The following is a 17,668-nucleotide window of genomic DNA, read 5'->3' as shown; positions in this document are numbered from 1 at the left end:
TGTATGTAAAAAAAATTTTTCTTGCGGAGTAAAAACGCGCACGCGCGCGATTTAATATTTTCTGAAATTAATTTTTGGAAAGTTTCACAAATTTTCGGATTACAGATCGTTGAATAATCGCAATGAACTTTCGGAACAAATTTAGATTTCTGGTGTGCGCGCTTCAATGCAGCAGTGCGAATACACATATGCGGTATAAACGGGATTGCGAGACCGAGTGAAATTAAATCTGGTCATTGTTTACGATATAGAACAAATATAGAGACCCTCTTCCCCCATCTCGCGCGGATCAAAGGCCAGTTCATTTGTTTCGACGTTATATTAAAGCAAAGTGAATGTAACTTTACGTACCCCCGTATGTTACTTTATTTGCGCATTGTTTGACGTCATGGAACGTCAAATTATGGCAAATTATAACATAGCAAATTGTGTGCACATGTACCGTTCTAGCAAATACTTTTCATCAACCGAACATTTATTAATTAACATTTGTGCCGCGTAATTTCTACGGCAACGATAATTGAGATTATCGATTAGTGCTATCAATGAGATAGTTTCAGTACCATTAGTTTCCATTTTTCAAATCAAATATAGATTTGAAACAGAAGTAATGTTAAATCACTTATGTTGCTTTTACGTCGTTACACGTAGTTTAGCCAGAAAGATATCATGTTTTTGAATATTATACATGTCACTTGTTACCCGTTTAAACTCTCTCGATATTGAGTATACAAAGCTAATGGTTCATACATATACAGAATATAAAATGTATATTAATAAAAAATATATATTTTTTCTCTATACATCTCCCTGCTTAAAAATTGTTTTATTGCTACACGCGATTGATACTATAATTCATATTTATAAAGAAAAAATCCACGAAATATCTGTGTAAATACTAATTTAAAGAGAGTCGAGTTAGCTTCTTCTTTATAAATTCCGAAACATTATTCTACTGCTCTCGGATAATGATTGTAAATGTCGAGACTAATATTTGGAAGCGCGGTTGATCGATAAAAGTGGCTCGTCGGCATTAAATCCGCTTCGTCGCACAACCGACGACGAACTTTCTGAATATCGGCATGCCATCGATGGAGGAAACTAATTTACGATAGAATCAGAAATTGAAATTGTCTCGGTCGAAGTTCGCGACAGATACTTTCCGGCGGTCATATCGCCACGACGGCGACATCACCGAAACGTCATTGACGTCGGAAAAAGAGAGCCACTTTAATCCATCAAAGTTGTATTTAGCCACTAAAGTAATATAGACTTTCAAGGGCGAACATGTCGAGAACAATCCTTGCCATTGTTGTCTACTGCCCCGCTACGCTAAATCCGATATATGTATAATCCAAAAGATTAATCTTTCAGCGGCATAATTTCACCTTTTTATGAAACGAATATACAATAATGTAATCATAAATTAATTATCATTTAATTAATTATCATTTATAGACGAAAAAATTTCAACATTATTTGGGAATCTTAATTTAACTATTCGGCTTTCTTTTACTCGTGGTATTTTTTAAGGGTAAAAATAATAAAACACATACAGCCAAAAAGATTCTCTTTTACATATAATAATTAAATAGATAATTTAATTAGGTTCCAAGCGAATTAAATTAGATTTCACGAAAGTTTTACATCCGCACTAACCGATATTATATCATCCCGATATTATATTGAGCTTCCCTCCTCTGAAATAGTCTATACATATATCTTTTCAGTGTGATACTATAGTCGCGAAGAATGTAATTACTTTCGTGAAAATGACAAACGTCTCTCTCAAATGCGTTTGCATTGATCGTTGTCGCCGACATGGGAGTGATAAAAAAATTCCTGCAAAATTTGTCATTCCTGCCGCGAAATATGACACAAATCTCGCGCATATTGATTTAATGATTACATAAATAAATAAATGTGGGACTGCCAAACTTTTTACACGTGTTATGGCAACACGTTTGAATTTACTAGTTCGTCCAAGCAAATAAATCTATAAGTTACGTTCGCGAAAACGCGATATTATTCACTTGGGCGTGAGAGTTTTCGAGACTCAACAATTCAATTTCGCGATTGAAAAATAACTTATGGTTCAACGTTGCACGTTATAAACGCGGGTAAACCCGTAAAATAAGCGGATCACAATATATATTTCCGCAACTTTTCGCGCTCTGCTCCGATTATTTCCGCTTTTTGTTTTTATGATCCTAAATCCACACACCGGGACAGTGCAATCGCGGTCGCAAGGGCGATAAATAATTCAAGCCCATTTGGAAAATCTCGTTATGCGATGAACGTTAATTCCATTGCTTTTATGTGTATAAATGTTTGCGCGCAAACAACGGTCATAAAGATATTTTGTTGACGCATTTTTATACTATTGCTATATTTTCACATAATATATGTTTCGATATTTTGCGATAATTTCATCGCGACTTTTTTAAAAGATTTTATGCAGAAACCGCAATTAATTAATCTCTTAATTTATAAAAACAGAAAGAATTGTATTTTTTAACAAAAATACAAAGCTCTTACTTTTTGCATATATGTATATATAAATAATAATAAGTTAATTTACATTAATGATTAATTAATTAAAATATGACGTAGAACTCTTACCTTGGGTGTCGGATTTGCGTTTCTTAGGTACATCGCCACCTTCGTGTTGATTTACCAACCGTTTCAGTTGGCAATTTTGCGATAGCAATTGTGTCTTCTCTTGCTCTAATTGGTATATGTATTCGGCAGTCTGTTGAAGTATCGCGGCCTGTAACATAAATAAAAAGACAAATTATTCCACGCATCTCGTTTCATCTCATAATTGTGCACGAATTGTTGCTCACATTAAAATACATGTCGCGTATCATCAGAATTTATTTTTATATGCTTAAAGCGAGGCCGACAATGACAATAAAAAGCGTATTAAAATCTAATAAAAAATTACTGGGAATACTCAAAACGAGAAACGTGATCCCTACGATAAATCGCAGAGAGATCGCATTCACCGCAGGTGCCTCCTACGCATTATTCGCAACCTGCACCGGAGGGAGGGACGCGATAGCGACAAGAGGAGAACGGGGACTTCCTGTTTACGTGCCCCACGAGCTTAAGGGGTTTTACATGGTCAGAGGGAGAAAAAGAGAAAGGGGGAGACCACACTGTGCGCGGAGCCAGCCGATAACATCCGGCGAAGGGTATCGCGTGTCACGCGTACTACGTCGTAGTAAAACGGGAATGGCTTCGAGGAGCCAGATCGGCGAAAACAAAAGGGCCGATTGATACCCGCGGCCGTGGCGCGGGGTAACGGGGCCGGGTGTACGGTTCGCACCTGCCGACAGGTGGTTAACGAACAGATGCCCCGCGTACGCTCCGATCGTAAATGCACGAATGATTCTCGCCATCGCGCCTCGTCCTTTCCCCGAGCAACCGGTCCTTCGCATTACGTGAAAAAACATACTCAATTATCCTTCCCCTCTCCTCTCGAAATGTTCTTTTTTTTTTTGCCTAATTGGATACCAGCCTGGAGCGATCGAGCAATGGGTATCGCGCGATTTCTGCGCACCAGTCTTTCTATCTATTTACATATCGTTTTATCTCGCACATGTAAGAATAATTTAAAAAAATAAAAATTATAAAGAGAAAGAGAGAGAGAGAGAGAAGGATAACTTTAAATAAGATATAAATAAAATAAAATGATATAAGCACAGATATAAAATAATTAAAATATGCAAATTACCGATTGACGGCAATTAAAAATAATAAGAATGGAGGAAGATCGTGCGTACGTAGAGGATAAATTTTTATACATATTAAATATATATTTTGTTATCTCTTACAAGATATTTTTAAGATAAAAAAATTGTAATAAAATATGCTGCAATGATACTCTACAAAATCAAGAAAGTTTTTGTATCGCAAGATAGGATATATTCGAATACAATTATTTTGATATCTTTATTAAAGTTTCTTCATTTTATATTCGCTAGAATATGCAAGTCATCGAAAGAATAAAAACAGATATGCAAATGCGGGCCAAGAACAAGAACTGGCACGAATATTTAAATAAAATGTTACAAATAATATAATTTGAGGTCGTATTAATTTACACCAGCATGCATAAAAGGAATTAATGATTTCAGAAAGTATATAAATGAATGTAATGCGGAAAAATCGCAATTCTCGATTTCGATATATCATTGTGAATCTACTGTGAATATACCGAAGTAATATCATTTCAATGATCTATTATTAATTTTTGATTATTTAAACTTAATATTTTAAACGTAAATCTAAAATTGCGGATCGTAATTACAAAAGAGCAAATACTTAACAAAAAATTTACATTTAACAAATTTCCGAAAAAATCACGCTGTTTTTTAAACATGGGTACAGAAGTGATACATGATAAAATTAACAATAAGCTCCATGATGTAGAGGAAGTATTCCACAAGAAACTAGGTACCGATATGAATTATCGGCATTCATACATTTGGCAACTCGTCGTAGGTCATGCAGCTCTTCAGATATCATGGTTCATTGGACTATACACACTGATCTTTTATGACACGAAATTAGCTACTACGATTTGGGGTAAGTGTCGAACCTAAAACATGTGTACAAAACTGAAAATGATATTGTCATATATTTTCATAATAAAAAATATTTTATTCTTAATATTTAATTACGTATATTTATTAGATTAAAATGTGTGTGCATATTATGTATATATAAGTGTAATTAAAAAAAAATATAATTAATTTTTTTTTTTATTAAAATCTTTTTGACAAGAATTCTCATACGTTTGTTTTATGATCAATATCTTATAAAAGCTGCACGATTATCTTATAAAATGTCTCACGCTCTTTATGATCAAAGATTCATAACGAACATTAATGACGTTAATTTTTCAGCGTTTTTCATTGCAGCTTCTTCTACTCAAGGAATTTCGTTGGGCGCGCATCGTTATTACACTCACAAGGCTTTTAAAGCTACCAAATCTTTAAAGATCCTTCTCTTCTTTTTCCAAACCATGGCAGGCCAGGTAAAAAAAAAATCGCTGAATATATTTGAGACAAAATCTTTGTTGTACATACATGATGTATCGAAAAAAAAAGAAATAAAAGATCTTGTCGCGCAGTCTCACAAGCAATTTCACTTTCATTCAGAACAGCATGTTTACGTGGGTTTGTGATCACAAACTTCACCACACATACAGCGATACAGACGCGGATCCCCACAATTCCAAGAGAGGATTCTTTTTCTCTCATATGGGATGGCTTATGGTGAAAAAGCATCCGCTGCTGATCCAGAAGCGGAAGCAGATGGACATCTCCGAATTGCTCGCTGACAAAATGTTAATGTTTCAATACAAGTAAACGTTACCACAAATTATTCATACCAAATTATGCACCCAAAGAAATACAATAGCTGCGCATTAAAAATTTAAATATCGATTGTAGTTGTAACGACAAGTCATAAATATAATAAAGCAATACAAATGATTTTTTATTTTTTTTTTTTAGATACTTTTTGCCGCTTTATTTCATTATAGCGGTTGTGTTGCCGGTATCGGTGCCAATGTACTTCTGGAACGAGACATTATGGACGTCGTTCTTCGTGGCATATTGCTTTCAGTATGTCACCAGCCTCCACTTCACTTGGACTATAAATTCATTCGCTCATTTATGGGGCACTAAACCTTACGACAAGTGAGTTTATTATCTCAATATTAAGCTGTCCCGAAAAATTTTTGATTGGAGAAATCTGATTCGCATTATAAAAGCAAATTTATTTATTAAAACTTTTACTAAAATTTATTTATTCAAGTAAGAAAACATGTTTTTTTCACGCAAAGCACCACATTATTAATCTCTGCCATTTTATACTTAATGTCATTTAATTAACATTTACTATAATTACACACAAATTTTACTTTATTAATTAACTATGATCAATTTAAAATCAATTTTGATTATGTGCAATACTTGATTTTAATTTGAAATCTATCTCGGTTTCTCTTTCGACTGAAATACAAGCTCACAAAAATCGTGTATGATTGCTTTACAAAGCATTGCAATATTTGTCATTGTTTGTGATATTTGTTTCAGGAGACTCCAAGCAACAAACTCAAATATCTCTTGGTTCCTAACACTTGCCGACGGTTGGCATAATTTCCATCACGCCTATCCTTGGGATTATCGAATGTCCGAGTTTGGAAACTTCACTAGTACACCTGCATATCTGCTCGATTTTTTCGCGTATCTGGGATTAGCCTACGATTTGAAGACAGCCTCACCTAATATCATTCGTGAACATATGAAGAAACATGGAGATGAGACAGGACAAAAAATGCTCGCCAAGAAGGAAAATCTTAAAACGTCTAGAAATCTATTAGAAGATTTATTGGCGTTAGATTAAAGGTCAAAATTGCAAATTGCGCCCGTAAATTTTGCAACATTAGTTCGAAGACACTTTGTATAACAAAGATACGATAGAAATAAAAATGACAATTGATAGAATTTGTTCGCACACTTGCGATATGAATTAACGCGTTTCTCACCTCGTCCGTATCGAAGGTATCACCTTTTGCTCTTTCGGGAACGGAATAAAAAAAATTCTCTCCTAAAGCAGGTTGGCGCATCGATTACTATACGCTGGAAGACCGTGAGCTCTCGCGATTTATATGGTCCGCTCGATCCAAGTTCCAACGCACGTGCCGAAATCTCGTTAAACGATTATTCGCTCTGCAAAAGTCCACGCGGGCCAAGGTCGCTCACTGGCGGCGGCAGCGACGATTTATCGTCAAATCCCCCCCCTTTCTCCCGGTTATCTAAATTATATTTTTATACTAATAATAATTTTTATACTAATAATTTTTTAATTCAGAGGGAGAGAGAAATATCTCTGATTTACATGTAATTTTAGTTTTCATAGCTCTCTTATTTTAAGATTTCTCTATAATTCTCGATTAAAAAATTATATGATATATTCTTGACAATAATGATAAGGAATAAAAGAATTACAAATTTTAACGCACACGGAGGTGAGGGAAAGGTTTTTAATCCGTCAATTATTTCGCCTTCGTTTTCGCCTGTGTATCGGTAAAAATGTAGAGTACGACAGCTGTGCGGTCGCCCGTCTGAATGGGGTGACGATCGATATAGAGGTACAAGATGAGAAGGGCGAAATAATGCCGGCAGCTGGCGATCGAAAGAGAGGAACATTCGCTGCAACGCACGATCGCGTGTCTGAGTTCGTGACCCCACCTGCTGAACTCGTTTCCACGAAGCAGGGTCACAACTGCCCTCAAATAATCGACGGAGCGATGTTGCATATCGCAAATGTATGTGTGAATACATATTAGTTTTTACGCGTGATAACATTCTGCCAAATAAATATGTATCTACGTAAAAACAAAAAATATCGAGTGACGTTTTATGTTTAATCAAACATTTTTTATTTTACCCCCTCTCTTCCCATTATCTTTTTTTTTGCATCGTTCTGTTTCAAAACAATCAGAGATCTTTCATATTAGATTCTACTAATATTTATATAGCTTTGAATGCTAAGATTTGGCACTCCGAGTTCGGCCCTCTTTGAAGATAACATTCATCAATGCAAATAAATAAACATTTTAATTTCGATATACAATTCTTTTTTAAATGGGAGCATTGATTTGGAAAAATTTGGCAAGATTGATGCATTTCTAGGACTGGTTATTTTACTATTACTACGCGTGCAATCTCTCCTCCTTCGCTCTCGTCCTTTCCTCCCTTCCCGCTCTCTCCTCTCGCTCTTTCACACTTTCTCCCTTTTCTTCCCGAGAGCTCCCACCAAGGACTCGCGGCTCTTCTATCGTCGAATCTTTTCTTCTTCGGGGTTCGCGGGAACTTTCCCGTCGAGAATCTCCCCGCCGCCTCGGCAATCGGATTTCTTTCTTCTTGTTGCAGCGGCGGTGGCAGCGGCAACGACAGCATTCCAAAGCATTCGGGTTGGGAGAAAGAGAAAGAGAGAGAAGGATAAAGAGAGAGGGAGAAAAAGAGTGCAATCTATCAAAGTCGCCCTCTTCGACTATACTCGCGCGATCGTTTACGATTCCGCGCGCGAATTCAACAGGAATTCCTTGCTATTCGCGTTGCCCTATTGTTCCGATTTACGAATCGCCTTACCCCGCTATGTCTCCTACTCGGCTACAAATTGCCATCCTGATGGGCAGACGTTAAATGAAAGGGGAATGAAATGATAAAACATAAGACATCACGTAAGGCCGTATACCGAACGTTAATTATAACTGACGCATCGTTGCACAGTTTACACATTATATATTAATAATTTTAACGACCGCGCACGAGAATTCTTCAACGGAAGATTCATAATTCAAAAAGTTGCAATTTTTTGTATATAATTATTCTTCATCTTAATAATGATCTCGACTTATAATAAAAGTTTCTTGAAATTTTTATGTTACGTCTGATAATAAAATGGGTTAAGCATCTCTAACAGTTATAAAATTAATAATGTGCCCCCTATACTTAAATCTGCTTGCTGTGCACATTTAGTCTTGTTTTTCTCGGAAGACAACGCGGTCCGGATCGCCATAATTAATTGCGGTTATTGCATCGTACATTTTACGCGCTTAATTATATAAGATGCACGAATGAAAATTTTCGAGGCGAAACGACGCCAATGATTTACCGATAAAACGCCCGCCATCGTTACGGCTCTGCGTTATTATTATATCGTAATTACTCTGCTTATAAAAGCGACAGCTTGTTCGCAAATGCATTCTTTCGGCTGGCGTGCAAAGACATGGAAGATGCATAAAATTAACATTTTTCAAAACAATTTGACAGATAGTAATTAGTTGTCAATCTTGGTAATAGTCCGATATTTATATTTACAACTGCGTAAGAAAGAAACTTATAGATAATTATCCATAGTTTTCTTGAAGAACAAATTTCAATAATAAATGTTTCAACAGTTGCACAGTTCAAAGTATTACGAAATCTTTCTACCTGAAATAAATAACCTTGTTCTTTGTCTTTATCCTTTTTTCTACCTATCTCTTGCTGTCTCCTGATTTTTTTTTCCGTTCCCAATGTCGCAATAGGCGATTACATATTTCGCGAGGGAGTCGAATATGGGAGGGATTCGCGGAGTCTAATTAGGATTCCCGATGATGAGGTAACGAAGAAGGTCAGACCGGCGCACGTGGAGAAGATAAAAAGATGGGCCGGCCTGCGGCCGTTTTCGAAGCACCTTCTTGGAAGAGAATCCTTTGTGACCGCTCGTCGTATATGCTAAGTAAGCGGCTCCGCCGGCGTCCAAAGGCGAAACCAGAGATGCTAGAAATTCGAACCGGCTTCACGATGGCGCAGCGGCCACAGCAGAATCGCTGGACCGGACGTTGAAAAACGACTAGTGTCCGCTTTCGTTTACGATGACGAAATCGCGACATAATATGCGGTAAAACGGAATTTCGCGCTTACATTGCATCAGTCTTCTTGTTGTTTAACTGGCTAACAATTAAAATTCAACATATGCTAAAAATGGTTTTTACAAAATTGAATATTCGCGAGAAAAAATTTTTAGTCGTTTATAAAATAAAATTCCGATATTTATATTTACAACTGCGTAAGAAAGAAACTTATAGATAATTATCCATAGTTTTCTTGAAGAACAAATTTCAATAATAAATGTTTCAACAGTTGCACAGTTCAAAGTATTACGAAATCTTTCTACCTGAAATAAATAACCTTGTTCTTTGTCTTTATCCTTTTTTCTACCTATCTCTTGCTGTCTCCTGATTTTTTTTTCCGTTCCCAATGTCGCAATAGGCGATTACATATTTCGCGAGGGAGTCGAATATGGGAGGGATTCGCGGAGTCTAATTAGGATTCCCGATGATGAGGTAACGAAGAAGGTCAGACCGGCGCACGTGGAGAAGATAAAAAGATGGGCCGGCCTGCGGCCGTTTTCGAAGCACCTTCTTGGAAGAGAATCCTTTGTGACCGCTCGTCGTATATGCTAAGTAAGCGGCTCCGCCGGCGTCCAAAGGCGAAACCAGAGATGCTAGAAATTCGAACCGGCTTCACGATGGCGCAGCGGCCACAGCAGAATCGCTGGACCGGACGTTGAAAAACGACTAGTGTCCGCTTTCGTTTACGATGACGAAATCGCGACATAATATGCGGTAAAACGGAATTTCGCGCTTACATTGCATCAGTCTTCTTGTTGTTTAACTGGCTAACAATTAAAATTCAACATATGCTAAAAATGGTTTTTACAAAATTGAATATTCGCGAGAAAAAATTTTTAGTCGTTTATAAAATAAAAAAAAAAAAAAACAAAAAAAACCGCATACATTAAAGTTTGTAAAAAATAAAAAAAAATTAAAATCTCTCTACAAAAATATTTTTTACTAGAATTCTAAACAATTTGGTAGAGAGAGACAAGTAAAACAATATATCTTCTGTACACGAAACGCAGTTCTCTAAGTTTCAAGGTCTCTAGGTTTCATGTCGCAACGCAATTATGAAAGAAAGTAATTGTATCGATAATTGAGCAAGTCTTTTTACTTAATTTGTGCTCGATTGTAGTCATTCTAGCGGCAATCGGCGCGTCGTCTATTATTTGTACGTTTCTCCTACACAAACATATAATTTTCCACAACTGTGTACGGTTATTATACGAGAGACGATGTCTCCCCGACGCGATCTCGCGCGGCGCTGAAATTCCCCGGCTTAATCGGCGCGCGCGAGCGCGACTACCGCGAAGTATAATATTCCATAGAAGAGATATTTCGCGTTTCGCCGCGCTCGCGCGTTATACGCTTCGCAATTACTCCACCAAGGGAGAATTATAAATCGGGCGCATTTGTTCGTACGTCACGGTACATTGCGACGGGGCGTCGCGGCGGCGGCGCCAAACGTTGGCTCACGAAAAGCGCTTTTCCGCGTGCGGGCGCGCGAACGAAAATACGTTTTCCGCGAAACCGTCCGTCGTCATGTGCCATCCTTCTCTCTGCTTCGTTCACTTCCCTCCATTCCTGCTTTTATGTCGCGATCTCAAAGCGCTCCGTCGCCGTATCGTAATTAAAAACGTTTATTGCCGCCTCCTTGTACACGACGAGAGAGACTGTCTGCCGAGCGAGCACGTGAATGATATTCCGCGGATGTTACTTCTGCCAAAAATGGACGAAAATGGCTCACTCGCTCCACTCGCTTGAGTTAATTCTTAAATCGCGTTAAAATGACTACCAGTGCACATTCCAATCTCGAGAGATAGTAAATATATTAAAAGAGGGGTTCCTCCTCTCATCTCTTTCTTCTACCTCTCTTTTGCAGTTCCCCCTTTAATTCGAAAAATTTCTACAATTAGTCTGTCTATTGCTAAAGCGCAATCGTTGCATGATAAATACAAAAAATAATAATAATAATAATGTAGATGAATATAGCTTTAAGGCGATTAAATCAAATGCTATTTTATTAATAGTTTCATTTAATAATTTGCTCGTGGAATCTTTTCGCGTTTTTTTTATTTCTTTTTATTTCCATTTCACTTATGTGTTGTACCGTCATATAGTACTATTTTTCACCGCATTGCTAATATCTTTTGATCCTATAGAATATAGGATAATATGATCATATAATAAATATCAACTATTTACCTTTAAAAAAATGCAAAAAGTAGTAATAATTATTTGCTATTATATCATATTGCATTACATTTACGATAATATTGTAAACTAAAAAAATAGATGAAAGAGAAAAGAGGAAAAAGCATGGAAATAGCGTCAAAGAGTAAAGCTAAGGCATAAAGGAAGAACAGAAGGGAAATGAAGGTGTCGGGCAAGAGTGACCGGTCGTGGTGTTATGCAACTGCATTCTGAGCGTGGTATGTTTTCATGCACTCGAGGACATTACTCCCTGTATGACACGACTCTTGTTGTATCCGGGTTTTAATACGATCCAAAAGGACGCACTGCGTAAAACGCGATTTGTAATATTATCATTAATTAACATGCAATAATTGTCGATTTTCGTAATAAAAATACACACACACACACATTAAATATATAGTACATAAATATGTCTTTCGTCATAATTCTAAAATAAAATATTATATCACGAGAAATCTCTACTTTTATAATTGTAAGAAAAAAAAATGAGCAAATATTTTTCTTACGATACAGGCCGACTAGTTTATGGCAGCAGGATGATTTTTTGTTCGTACCTGTAACAGAAAAAAGATAGCAATCAGTATAAAGTAAATTGTGATATATATAATGTGAGTAAATAATACTGTTCCGAAATAAGCTAGTCGAAAAGTATATCTGATCGATAACCACACATCACTTATAAGCGACGGAAATTGCGCAGAACCAAACGTTTCTCCAAACGTATAAACGTTAAGTGTGACGAGCGTCCGTTCGTCACCTATATCGGTTGACGTATGAGCGACGCTTAAGCTTATCTTAAACGAGCGAGCAAAGACGGCTGTGACGATGGATGTTTGTGAAAGCTCGAAAATCGATCGTGATCGGGCAAGTTGATGAGAGAGAATCGACATATCTGACTTAATCCGCTTATGGCGGGAGATACGCGTGCTTGAAGCTTGCCAACGAGAGAATTGTCGCACTTAAATATTTCTACAATCTACAATATATAGGGTTGCACAAGACTCAAGACAAGACAATGTTCGTAAAAATATTGTATTGGTATTGAAAATTTTCCGAAATTTTAATCTTGTCTTGGTCTTGAGAGAATCTCGATAGCAAAAACCTCGTCTTGTATTGTCTTGTCTCGATTTTATTAACAATTTTTATAAAATAATATACTGAATATTTTTTTAAAATAATATGTAACATATAATCTTTATATTTTATAATATATAATAAATTAAGATAATTGTTACTATTTATGTCATTCATTTACTTCCCAAAACACTGTGTGTGTGTGTGTGTGTGTATGTGTTTATATGTATGTATTTGTTAATTTTTCACGAAAAGGCAGTTGCATACTGTGATGCCAAAATACAGGCGCGGGTCACACGCACACAATCAGAGAATCGCGTATATGTGTTGTACGCGAAGTTTTGTAGCTAAATAATTGTGTGAAATTTTGTACTGTTCATTTCGTTTACTGTATTAATTGTTTTTAAATTTATTAATATAAATATTTTTATTTATTAAATAAAATTTTTCAAGTTTGTATAATATAGTGATTTTTTCTCATTTAATTAAACACACACACAAATACACATATTTTAGCTATTTTTAAAAACCAATAATTTTGACAAGACTAATAATCTTGATAATCTTAGTCTTGGTATTGTTTTGAACTAATTAAAAAACTTGTCTTGATCTTATCTCCAATTTCGAGACAAGTCATCAAATATCAAGATTAGTTTTGATATCTTGTGCAATCCTAATCTACAATATATACAATATACACAGTCTCTTGCATATCTTACGAGCTACGTTCATGCGCCATCAGCAGTTCATTAGCGTAAATACAACATAACGTCCACGTAACAACTTTGCTACGGTTCAATATACCTCTCGTCGTCACGGCGCGTGGGAATGCGTGCGTACATGCATGCGTGCGTGCGTGCGTGCGCGGGAGAGGAGAGTTATGCGTTCTCGATACGAATCGATATTAATGGCCACACGTCTATTACATACTACGTATCGTTTCGACGTAAATAATCTTCGTTTCTGACCGAAGAGAGAAGCACAAAGTAGGGATGTGTCTGCTATATATTTACGAGTTCCTCCATTTTAAACCTTCTCTTTATCGTCCGTATTTTGTACGAATAAGATAGATAATAAAATATCCTCTTCCCTTTCGAGACCCTTCTTTACGCGGATGACAGTTAATGTTAAATATATTAATATTGGTTCGTCCGATACGAGTAGGGTATCTCACACAGTGTATTTCTGACATACTGAAAATTTCAGAACATAATTTCTAGACTTTTATTGCCTTATATAATATGTGATTTATTACGCATATATCGATGTAGCCAGGCCGAATCAATTTACTTGGTGCCCATTACGTCGGAAATGTCAGAGTCTCACGATTTTCAAGAAATTACAAAACAGTATTTATGTGAAATCTTATATATGGTGAAATGTTATATAAAATTAGTTCGCGTGTTTTAAGAAAAAATCTCATTTATTTTTCGATATGAGAAAAATCAGAGAAAAGCCAGAGAAAACAATTTCTTACTCTAGATTGTTATTCGATATAACTGCACTAAGCGAAAAATTCGAATAATCGGATCAGTTATAAGTGAGTCAGACACATATGCTTTGTCGGATTTGAAAGCGCGCATCGAATCGACGGATATCCAAAGCCGTGGAGTTGCTGGCTTATAAGATTTCTAACGATACTCTAGTTACGGATAAGTTTGTCGCGGATAATCCGTTGCTTCTCATCTGGCATCTTATGAAGCATCGCGTGGTTCATTTTTTTTTTTCCAAAAATATGCAGACATATTAAATTACTTTTGTACTTCTATAATCTATTTCTCGTGTGAAAATATTTAGAAATATATTTTTCAAAATATGGAGAATTACGAAAAATAGAAGAAAAATACAAACTTTCGTTAAGTATTACTCCATCCTCTTCTCCATTAGAATTCAAGTTTATGACATAACAGGCGTGAATTGAGTGCTAATTCGTTGCTCAATCCCAAATTTATTGCTTCTGTATATTAACGAGAAATTAATTATGGTATTAACTTGAAAAAAAAGTTAAGAACATCTTCCAAAAGTTTGTCAACTGACTCCAGTCACTGTGTCACGACGATATGACTAATGCGAATGAATATTCGTTCTAGATAGTAATCGGAGATAATTGGTTTATTAAGCAAACACGTTTTGTGAAGGTCGTGCAAAACGATCATGGTACTTAAAATAAAATGTATAAGAGAGAGAAAAAGAGTGCCAAAGAGAATATACAGCTACATATACACACAAATGACGAGGACGAACGTGCATCTGATAATATCCTGGTCCGAGTGCAACACGACGGTTTATGGTTGCATTCCCGAGGGAGAATCAACGTCGATAGCCCGACGGGCGTGCAATTACTGGCCTCAGCCAGACTCATGGAAAAGCCGGTAATTAGTTAGCGCGCTCCAGATTCGATGTTTGAGCAGATAAGCTGGCGCCTCGACCGCCAAAGTGACAGCGACGCCAGTGGCTCGCAATCCACTGGTTCACGGTCAAGGCCAAGGTCACGTCGCGTACTCACGATGATCGTCGCGTTGCTTTATCGCGATTCTTTTTTTCGGAATGCGATTTAATTTATTCGGACATTTTAATCCGCCTAACGATAGCATCTTCAACACTCCGCATCCATTTCATTTTATCGTATATTTAAGTTTTATCTCTGTAATAATAAAACTTAATCTTAACGTAGCATTTTTTCTGAAAATTATTTAAAAAATATATTTATGTACGAAAAAATCTATTTACTTGCAATAAAAATAAAAAAAGTATTATATGAAAACGTAATCTTTCTAAATGTAAAATGGAGATTTCTTCGGAATTGCAGCCGAACTGTGAGTTGATTTCGACGACTGTAGGCAGCCAGCATCCCGCAGAATTGCGAGTGAGTGAGAATCGCTCACAAAAGAGCGGCGGTTTCGGTATCGCGTCACGCATAGTAGATTAGCGGCGCGAACATGGCGTGTTAGTCAGACCGCGTGCTCGCGTGCATCCGACACTCTTCACGCGAGATTCCAGGAGCGCGATCGAGTGTCAGTAGTCGGTTCACTCGTGAGAACGGATATGCGAGAAAGAAAGATCCAACTCGTTGATCTGTATTGCATCGTTCTGTGTATGCATCGCGACGTCCATGGCTCCGGTGGTTCGACTTCCGAGAGACTTTGTACGCTTCTATTTGTCCGATCGTGCCTTATCATCCCGCGAACAAGAGAAAACAGATAAGCCGTCACGATCGACTCCGCAATCGGGGCTCGCATCCGATCGGATCCGACAGTGTAAAGTTACGTCTCAGTACGTATATATTTTGCTTTCCTCGAATATCACTCGTAAAATAAATCTCGAATAACCGCTATTCAACGAATAAACTTATTTTCTTTCCTCTTCAGACGCTCATCCGGAAATAAATTGTCTATTACTGAAGTCGGACATGTGTGCGACTTAAATCGTAAAAAGATCATATTCGATTGTTCATTTCGATTTCTCCTCACACGCGGGAGGATGAGCATAAATGATGGCCGACGTAGATCGGAAGTCATTTCGCGCAAGACAAATCGCCGGCTATTCGCCGGTTGTCTTAAGTGCTCGCGACGTTATTACGTCAAATGGAGCCGAGTACCGACGAGACGAATCTCGTTTAAACGACCGGGAGTCTCGAGGCGACGGGAATCAAGGGTTTATCTTCCTGTACGTCGATCTAGCCATTCGGTATAATGCACTCGGTTTCATTATCGCGACAAAAATAAAAAAACGCCGAGTTTCCCGCCATTTTCACGCTCGTAATAGCGGATTTATGACTGTATTAATTCCGCGTCGCACGATAATCGGGATAAAATAATACGTACCGCGACGGTAATAATCTGGCTGACGTAAAATATACATAGACACTTCGATAATTACCGATGGAGGAAATCAATCGTTCGAGAAGAATTTAAGTATAGCGCAAGGTGATTTTAATGCGCGAGTTGACGTGACGCATATAAACGCATTATATTCGTAATGAAAGTGCATACATATTTACCGCGTAGATATGTTCAATCATGATTTCGATGCTTGGCTGATTAGCAAATAAAGTATAATGATGTTTCTTAGATGATTATTCTCATCTTCTCTGGTGCTTCGCCTATGTTTCGGGCCTGTGTGAATGCATTTTAATATTCAGTACGTATACGTTCTCGCGCGTACACTTAATGTGTTATCTTTGGCATGATAATTATATGTACATCATGAAACATGAAGTGCGAAAGCAAGACCTGTACATTTTTTCACGACACGCATAAGACCATGGGAAACATGACGCACGAGTGTATCCGTGGAAACGTCCCTGACATCGGATTTCCAGAGTCCGGGCGAATTTATACACGCGCTCGCGTGTAAACAGCGGAGAGGGTGAGGTGTGTATGTACCAGAAAGCTAGCCGGGAAAACTAGTTGCACACATTCGTCGTGGAATCGCACCGCTCGCATTGTGAATCGTGCCGAGATAGCTAGGTAGGTAGGTAGGTAGGTAGGTAGGTAGAGATACCAGTAGCACGTGGCCGTTTATGGGAGACACGATTCCCATTGGATGCCGAGAGCCGGTGGAGGCATCGGGCGTTGCGGACGACCGTGACCTTGACTGTCGACAAGGACAGTGAAACGCGGCGAACATACAGGCCCGCTCACAACAAGCGGAATCTTGTGAATTTCGACGCGGCCTCACGCGGCTTATCGCCTTATCGTTCGATCATTCTTTCATGCAAGCGAGAGTCGACTGAATATTCCAATGAGGACGACGATTCGCGCACAACTTGTACGACGTTGCCTGAAAACGGAAACAATGCGTCGCGAAATATGGAAGAAGATATCTTTCGAATCAGAACTATGATTTTTAATTATATAAAAAATGTGTAAGTATTTTAAATATAACAAGCGCGTAATTATATTAAGAGAA

The 17,668-nt window shown here is 37.4% G+C and overlaps 2 protein-coding genes across 2 annotated transcripts in view; one reads left to right on the top strand and one right to left on the bottom strand.

Moving 5' to 3' along the window:
• LOC115241373 (helix-loop-helix protein 11) overlaps positions 1 to 17,668 on the bottom strand; it is a 148,455-nt gene that overhangs the window by 15,827 nt on the left and 114,960 nt on the right. Inside the window, exon 3 of the mRNA XM_029817105.1 lies at positions 2,623 to 2,770. Within this exon, the coding sequence (XP_029672965.1) occupies positions 2,623 to 2,770 (148 nt within the window). The remainder of the gene's footprint in view (positions 1 to 2,622; positions 2,771 to 17,668) is intronic.
• Positions 3,527 to 6,794, top strand: LOC115241374 ((11Z)-hexadec-11-enoyl-CoA conjugase-like). Its single transcript, XM_029817106.1, has 5 exons — positions 3,527 to 4,593; positions 4,914 to 5,044; positions 5,169 to 5,374; positions 5,526 to 5,711; positions 6,111 to 6,794. The coding sequence occupies exons 1-5, from the start codon at positions 4,386 to 4,388 to the stop codon at positions 6,418 to 6,420; spliced, it is 1,041 nt and encodes a 346-aa protein (XP_029672966.1). The 5' UTR covers positions 3,527 to 4,385; the 3' UTR covers positions 6,421 to 6,794.

The sequence above is a fragment of the Formica exsecta genome, unplaced genomic scaffold (genome assembly GCF_003651465.1).
Source record: "Formica exsecta isolate Colony F162 unplaced genomic scaffold, ASM365146v1 scaffold48, whole genome shotgun sequence".
Taxonomy (NCBI): Eukaryota; Metazoa; Arthropoda; class Insecta; order Hymenoptera; family Formicidae; genus Formica; species Formica exsecta.
Note: the sequence above shows the minus strand (reverse complement) of the source record. Positions and strands in the feature narration are given on the sequence as shown.